The 8,900-nt window shown below is 32.9% G+C and overlaps 1 protein-coding gene across 1 annotated transcript in view; it reads left to right on the forward strand.

Annotated features, from left to right (window-relative positions):
• Positions 1–8,900, forward strand: part of LOC119836818 (Down syndrome cell adhesion molecule-like protein Dscam2) — a 54,477-nt gene that overhangs the window by 19,647 nt on the left and 25,930 nt on the right. The window contains exons 9-15 of the mRNA XM_038362292.1: positions 344–479; positions 2,533–2,652; positions 4,135–4,311; positions 5,708–5,852; positions 6,659–6,807; positions 7,282–7,447; positions 8,651–8,787. Of these exons, the coding sequence (XP_038218220.1) occupies positions 344–479; positions 2,533–2,652; positions 4,135–4,311; positions 5,708–5,852; positions 6,659–6,807; positions 7,282–7,447; positions 8,651–8,787 (1,030 nt within the window). The remainder of the gene's footprint in view (positions 1–343; positions 480–2,532; positions 2,653–4,134; positions 4,312–5,707; positions 5,853–6,658; positions 6,808–7,281; positions 7,448–8,650; positions 8,788–8,900) is intronic.

The following is an 8,900-nucleotide window of genomic DNA, read 5'->3' on the forward strand; positions in this document are numbered from 1 at the left end:
ATAGCTTTTCTTCCCGAGAATCCCACAGGAACGGAAACTATGCAGATAAAACTCGGACTGTCTTTTGCCATAATATTTTGTAGAACCAGCTATGGTTATAAACCCGTAAGGGTTAAAACCAATCCATATGTCCTTTTTCAGGTATGAAACTGTCTCTGTATAAAATTGCATCCTAAACGGTTCAGAATATTAGGCGTGAAGAGACAGACAAACAGACAGCTACTTTCACAATTCTACATTTATATCATAAAGAGGCAACTTTTATATTTTTATGTTTGTAACGTTTTCATAAATAACATGTCATCTTGCTTCCTTCTTTATCTACAAACAATTCCTTCAACAGATAGTCGAGAGGAGTCTAGAAGTGTTCAGCGTGTTGATAATAAAGAATGTATCATTAGACCACTGCGGCACCTACACCTGCGTGGCAGCGAACCATGTTGCGAAGGTCAACAGGACCGTCAATTTGTATATAAAAGGTGAGATATGAGTTATAAAGCTTTTATGTTATTTCAGCCTTACTGTATTATTTTATTTTACTGTTTTAATTATTTTAATACCGAATTGTTGCTATAATCATCTTTAATATTCTTAATCTTATCTTTAATATTTTTAACACAGTTAACATACTCAGCAAGCTACTTAGAATTTTCTTTATTGTTGAAAATTTCTTATAAATAAATCAATATTTCACGCTACTACATAGTGAAACATGAAGTCCTAAGTCTTTATTAGATTTGACCCAGCCGATACAGATGTGATCGTAAAATTGAAATCAAGGTCTATTACAACTATTACATGTCCGTCAGGTATAGGCTGACATTTTATTAGTATCAACTCACATCGACAGATATTTTTCTGTCATAGCGGGCAACTGAGCTGGTGGGTCGCCTGCTGGTAAGCGCTACCACCGCCCATGAACATTTGGAGAGGCGTAAGGTTCTTTGTGAATATACATATAGTGAAACGAAAAATAAATTGACGCTCAAAAGTTACCGCAAATGAATACCTTTTATTCGATCGTAGAACCAAATTATATGTATTCAATCAAAATGTACTCCACAATATTACCAACAAAATGCATTGAAGTTCAAAATACGAACGATGTATTCGGTAGTATTATAATTCATAGATTAAATTGCTAAGCGACCGGCTACATTTCAAACGCATAATCCATTGTTATTTTGTGTTGTATTTCAGCTAACTTCGATCCCACAACAATCGTTACTCTAAAAACAATGCACGTTACAATTTTTAATCTAAAACAAATCGACAGATATAAAAATAAATTGCGGTTTTTAATCTGTAAATCCGTTGGCGCCATAAAACATTGCAAACGACTTTCATAACGATCTATGTAGGATATTTTCATTCCACGAATGTCAGGTATTGCAAGATATAATCCCAAAATATGAACGTCCATTTTTAACTGTAACTGTTTGATGCAAAGTTCATTGGAACTAAATTGCTGATGTATTTTAACTGTTTAATTGTAATACTAAGCAATGTAATAATTTTTCTGTATGATGTGCTCACTAATTTAGGAATTCACACTTTATATTTAACGAACTTTATATTTAATTCGCCATTACATCCCAATGTATATTACAAATATGAGAGTCACTCTGTCTCCACTATCACGCGTTCTTCGGGCCAAACCATTGAACCGCTTATAATGAAATTTGGTACAACGATAGTTCGTGACCCAGGAAAGGACATAGAATCTCTTAGTAACTATGCCTATCTTTCTCCGACAACGCAGACGTAGCCGCGGGTGGAATCTAGTATCTATTTAATATAATTAACGAAAATTTGTAAGGATGTGTGTGTGTTTGTTGCTCTTTCACGCAAAAACTACTGAACCGATTGCAATGAAATTTGGTACGCAAATAGCTGGACAACTGGAATAATATATAGGCAACTTTTTATCCCGATGTTCGTACGAGATACTGATTTACGCGGGTAAAACCGCGGGGCGCAGCTAGTATGCCATAAACTTAATCACAAATGTTTAGTAAATTATTTTACATATCGTATTTGAAAATATTATAAATACATAGATAACGCTTAAAATCTCAAATCACTTAAGATTACCTCATTAAAATATCGAAATTTCAATGTTAATTTTCTAAAAATAAGCCGACGAGACGATAAAATAAGTTGAAACTCAACAGCTATTGAATGTGCTTGGGTCAAGGGAGATCTTAATGACGTACTTAGGATTTAACACTCGACGCAGAATGACCTAGACTTGACGGCTTGCTAATTTCATTCTGTTTTAGTATGATTTAATCTAGTACATTTGATTTTGTTGCCATGTTGGTGTGGTTGGAAAACAATCCATAATACGGTAGGTTTTATGATAATTTTCGATGATATTTCATTATAAAATCTATCGAATTATAAATATCAGTCTATTAAACCATGCATTTTTTATACATTGAACAGTATTGAAGCTTTACACCAAACACTAATATATTGTATATGTTTTGTATTTCTTATCATAACAATAACCTTTTCCCTTTATAATAGTTGCACCAAAATGGAGCGAAGAGCCACAGAACACGTCGCTCCTGCTGGGCCGGAATGGTCACGTGTCTTGCAAGGCTAATGGATATCCGCAACCACAGACACATTGGTTGAAGAAAGATGGTATGTAATGTTTGTGGTAATGCCGGTGATACGTTTAACTCCCAAGCCCTCGACTTTTGAATTTCGAGTCTCTAATCATTCAGTAAATTTTCGAAATGTTTTTTTTATTAGTAATTACCGATAATTCTCTCAGCCATTAATCAATCATGGACTCAGGCTGGGGATATTAGCGAAGATTAATTACGAGACGAATATAGTAAACCTAATTCAAGATAACAACAAGCTCTGTTTTTGCCAGATTTTCATAAAAAAATGAGCATTTTCAAATATTTATTTCTCAATATTACTCTGCCCTTGAAATTAGGTTATAACTTGTTTCTCAAATGACAGTTTCCTTCCCTTAAAAAGTTCTAGCACATAAAATTTGGTCCGTAAACATTATAATTAATACTGATTGATTTGAAATTTAGACTAAATGACTATTTGTGTTATCTTCCAGTCCACAGCAATACACTGAGTTTGTTCCATATTTGCCAGAGGACTTGCATTTTTATTTTGACATTTTCATTTTCAAATAGAAAATCTCTGAAATGTTTTTTGCCTTTTACGACCCTACATTTTGACATAAGCAAAATAGTATTTTCTTGTGTTTGATTCTACGCGAGTATTGTACATTTATAAATTAAAGATTTTCTAACGGATTTTAAACGCGATTTATTCATTATATTATTAACCCGTCGTCTACCCGTGACCACGTTTGCTGTAAAGTGTTCGAAATGTCGGGTTAACACAATGTTTAAAAAGTCTTTAATTTCTCAAATAGCAAATTATGCAAATTTTTATTCAGACATGATTTGAACGAGATAAAATACTAAACGTGTTTACGTGAATTATTTAGTCAAAACAAAGGTCTTAAATGAAGTACCTAAATCCTGGCTGCGTTCTCTATTGGAAATTAGATTACCTTGATCATACTTGCATAACCTAAATACATACATATCTAGAATTTGTAGTGTCCATTCACTAAGCTTACTATATAATCGGATTAACTGAATAAACGATTGCATGAAATATGCGCTTAATGTCAAATACAATAACTTAGCGTATTAGCTTCATATTGGTTTCATTATCCTAATATTATGCATGGATGATTATTTGGAATGGATACACACAAAAACTGGTCGATCAATTTGAAAGACCTTTTCGTAAAAAATATTTATTCAGTATTACGCTGCGTAAATGTACTATTTTTTCTTTTATTACTGTGCAAACAGTTAATTAAAATAACATTGCTTTAAAAAAATATTTAAAGAATAGAAAAATCGATCATGAGACGGGATCGAATCCCGTCTTGTGCCGTTGTGACAACGCCTCACCTCTCGACCACCTATGATGCTCACGGTCTCATGAACGAAATATTTCTATTCTTTAAATGTTTTTCTTTCATAAAGAATCATAACATTATTCAACTAAAAACGAAAAATTGCTCATGTCCAACTATTTAGCAGCATATAACAATTCTTGTTTCTTTATTCTTAACAGTGGTATCAGATACATGGAGACCAGTGCTAGAAGTGGCTGGCGGTGGGGTCCTCAGTTTGTCCAATGGATCCCTGATTTTCGACTCTGTTTCACTGTCGGATGCTGGTTTATACACTTGCCACGTGGAGAACGGTGTGGGTGAAGCGCTGAGCAAAACTGTATGGATTTCTGTTAATAGTGAGTTTTGCTTATTTGGATAAAAACATTGAAATGTATTGTTGGATGGCTTGTAATCTGAGGAATTTACATGTATTTTGTGCTCATATAGAATATACTGTGTGGGGAATAAAAAGGTTTTTATAATGGTGATATGCTATCATAAATTTGTCATCTATAAATGTTAGAAATAATAATTATAAAGCATTTCAATGCTATAATACTAAAAGTTAAATCTACAAATGTACTATAATATTATTCCATACTTATTATTACTTGTCAAGATAAAATCTACAATAAAAATTAATTAAGCCAGTCTAAATAGTAGTGGACCGCCTTATTAGACCAGTAAGCAAGTAAATGTTATAGTGAAGATATACTGGGATTAAAATCACTTACTTCGTATAAGGTCATTGTACACCACACAAAGATGATACACATTTTTTCATTTAATAAAATTCTCATTTATAATTTATAAAGCATACAAATTAGATAATACTATACAAATAAAAATTCAGCATTATAGTTGTTATAAGTGGCCCAATTTATAGTGCGATAAATACGTGGACTGTCATAATAAAACCACAGATTATTTTTTATGATAATATTATACTACACTAGGTAAAACGAAAAGTTTTCAAAAAAAGTAAAAAAAAAATTAATATTTTGATATAATTAATGAAATTTTCAGGCTGAATTTCTCAACCTAACTTTAACAAAGATGCTCGTGATAACACATCCAGGAATTTAATCACGTAGTCGTAAGCTTTGACCCGCGTTTAATTTTGGAATTTCGTATACGAAAACCCTTCTTATGTGAAAATGTTAGTTTTACTAAACGATCGATGGGTAAATGACATAGACAGGGCCGGAGTTTGATGTTTTGGGGCTCTCAAAAATTTTCTTCGTATAAATATGTATTTTGATTATTAAACTCAAGTTCAAACATTTATTTATTCAGTTAGACTTCTTATAGAGGCACTTTTGAGTCGTCATTTTATTCAGTTTTAATATTTACCACCAGTTCGGAAAGCAGTTTCTACATTATATTGTTAATATGTAATATAAAGTTCATAATTGTTAATTATGTACAAAAAAGCTATATTAACGTTGCATTTAAAATCGTAGCATTGAATGTGAAAATGTCATTCCCTTATTAATCTGCAACCAAGTTTGTTTTCAGAACCAAACGTCTATAATAGGATCTATGGTTAACTCCACCTTTACAAACCATCAAAACTAATTAATTGAATGATATAATTCCATTAATGTTGCCTGTATTACGTATGTGTATATTTTTTAAGAAATTTATAGGACCAATTCTACATATTAAGATCTCATACCTGAATTATACAATTTTTTTTAACCTAATTTAATCGTTTATACTATATTTTTAATGTATCAAACCTCCTCGTAGAACCAATCACGTTTGACGTGTCATCAAGAAACATAACGGCTAAATTGGGCCAGCAAGTGACGGTGGAGTGCGTGGCGAAAGGAGACGATCCTATTCGCGTGATGTGGACGAGAAATGGGAAACCAATCAATCCACTAACACAGAGGTATGTGTCGATAATTCGAAATTCATGTCTCTTGTTTGTGTGTGTCTTTGACGTGCTATGTTTATGCTATTGCATTCAAAATTTCCATTTTTTTCATCTAGAAAGGAAAAAGAGAAGTCCCGTGTCCCCTATATGGGGCAGATGATGTACATCTGTTTCACTGATCGATTTTCTTTAGGGGCAAGAAGGTGATCAGCCTTCTGTGTCCTGCCAGACCGAGACATTTTTTTTGTGCGTCCCCACCGGGAATTGAACCCAGGACCCCTCGGTTCTACGCTCACGCGTTAACCACTGTTGTAGAAAGAAGTGACTATTATTTAAGCTTGCAAGCTAATAAGTAATACATGTATTTAACAAATTGTGATTTGTTTTTGTACTTATATTATAACTTGTTTTCCTATTTCTTTTCTCATAATTAAAGATATTTAAATGTAATAGAAGATGGAGTATAAAATGTAAAGAGCGTTAAAACTTTTGAAGCAATGAAATATTATCAATACTAGTTGCGCGGTTTCACCCGCGTAAGTCCGTATCCCGTAGGAATATCGAGATAAAAAGTTGCCTATATGTTACTCCAGTTGTCCAGCTGTCTTCGTACCAAATGTCATTGCAATCGGTTCAGTAGTTTTTGCGTGAAAGAGTAACAAACACACACATGCTCACAAACTTTCGCATTTATAATTTTAGTAGGATAGGATAGTATGATGTTTGTCAAGCATCTATTATTTAATTTAATGAAATTAGTAGTAGGTATTATTTATAGAATAGGATATAATATTATATCAACTATGAACTTTCTTATATAGGGTGAAGATATCAGAAATGAAAACAGAAGATGGCATGACTAGTGTGCTGGAGCTGCTGCAGACTGAAGTCAGCGATGGGGCCCTCTATCAGTGCAAAGCTGGTAATCCTTTTGGAGCTGATGTGTATACCGTGTACCTTACTATACTTGGTAAGTGAACACTGCTATTATGCTATTGGATTAGGTAATCCATCAATACAATTCACCATTCATGTATATACGTATATAATTTTTTCTTTACATCTTTGGTACCAAATTCTTAGTAAGTTCCTTTTGTTCATGCTCAGTACCTGCAAATATAAACACTAACTTCATTACTTATCATATGTTATTTATCTTTCGTTATTATCTATTTGCTTTAAATGTGTTTAAGTGTGTGTTCTCTTATTGTTTTATTGTAATCTTTTAATATTGAGGTATTTTTGTGCTATTGACAATTAATATTAAAATTATGTAAATGTATGTAAAATGTATGATTCCGCCGGACTTGCATCCTTATATTTCTAATTTGCATTACATCAAATACGCCTGATGGAAAAATTTTGTGTAATTCATATTGTATTATACAGCAGACATGTATATTATGCAATCCAGAAGAATATAACATGTTTTTCATTACACTAGAACCGCCTCTTCCTCCCAACGATCTGTCAGTGGATTCAGTGAAGAGTCGCTCAGTAAAGCTGTCCTGGTTGGACAGCGCGCGCTCCCTCGCCCAGTACTACACCTTGCAGATAACCAGCACTCAAAGATTATCCTGGAACACTGCTAGGAGTGTTAATGTGACGAGGTTGGTTATGTGGATAAGAGAAGTAAATAGGATTATTTGATTTTAAGTGTCTCTTTGTAGCGTATTCGTGTCTTTTTAAAAACACTAGCTGACCCTGCAAACGCTGCTCTGCCTTACTCCTATCAATTCGGGGTATAAAAAATAGATAATAACCTATATGCACACAAAATTTCATAAGAGTCGGTCCAGCCGTTACGGGGGGATTTGATAACTTAATTTGTGACACGGGAATTGAATATATAAGATCTTAAAGGATTATCGCCACATGATATAAAACAAAGTCGCTCGTCGTTATCTGTCTGTTCCTATGTGTGCTTGAATCTGCAAAACGACACAACGATTTTCATAGGTTTCTTATGGATAAAGAATAATAGATAGAAGGAACTTATTTGTATGTTTATTATTTACTAGCTTAGCGCCTGCGGCTTCGCACGTATTATAAAATAGTAGTAATTTGATTTAATAGTTGCTGTGATTTGTGTAATTATAATAAAAATAATATATTAACCGTTTTATTTATAATGTAAAAACTATTAAATGATTTTTCATTCTTAGAAAAGAGCGGGATTAGCCAACATAATTGTATTTTGTGAGGACTAATATATATTACAATTACCAACGATAATTTAAAAACTAATCTAACGACACTAATAAACTATACCAACTAATTATTCCAGTTTCAACTAAAATAATAAATATGGCATTTTTCGAGAAGTTTAAATATATTAAATAAATTGCAATATTGAGTCCAGACCTGTCTTAAGGAATGCGGAGTTACCAAACTTAACTCTAAGCATCCTTATTAAAATTTGTTATTCGAACTATCACAAGTTTTGTGTTTATTTATTTAGTTTCTACTGGTTTTTAATTTATTATAAACAGTTGTATATTAAATCAATTTTAAAAGTCACTAACTATACTGAAACTTTTTTTTTTTTGTCACTTATATTTAACCAGCTATTGGTGTACCTTGTTATTGGCGTAATTACTGTGATAATAAATCAGATACTGTAAAATTAACTGTAAGGTACCTTTTATAAGTAAAATAAATAAAACCTGTGTAAATATAAATTAAAAAAAACTTTGTTTCCATCAAAAAAAAACCACAACAACACGTCCATGATCACTCTAAGTTCAAAACCTTAAATTCTAATGAATTTTTTTTAATAAAAGAAATCCCTAAATCCTAAAACATCCCACCAGATCGGATGATATCCGCCACACAATTGAGATAGAGCAACTGCAAGCAGCGACGGGCTACTCAGCTAGAGTAGCCGGCGGGAACCAGGCCGACCTCAGCCCGTACAGCGCACCTGTAAGATTCACTACAGCTGAAGAAGGTTTGTATTATACAAAAGGAAAACATATCGAGCGATTATGACTGGAAAACTAATATTATTGCCGCCACGGACAATCACACAAAACACTCACATTCATGCATACATACACACAC

The sequence above is a fragment of the Zerene cesonia genome, chromosome 25, assembly GCF_012273895.1.
Source record: "Zerene cesonia ecotype Mississippi chromosome 25, Zerene_cesonia_1.1, whole genome shotgun sequence".
NCBI classification, from domain to species: Eukaryota; Metazoa; Arthropoda; class Insecta; order Lepidoptera; family Pieridae; genus Zerene; species Zerene cesonia.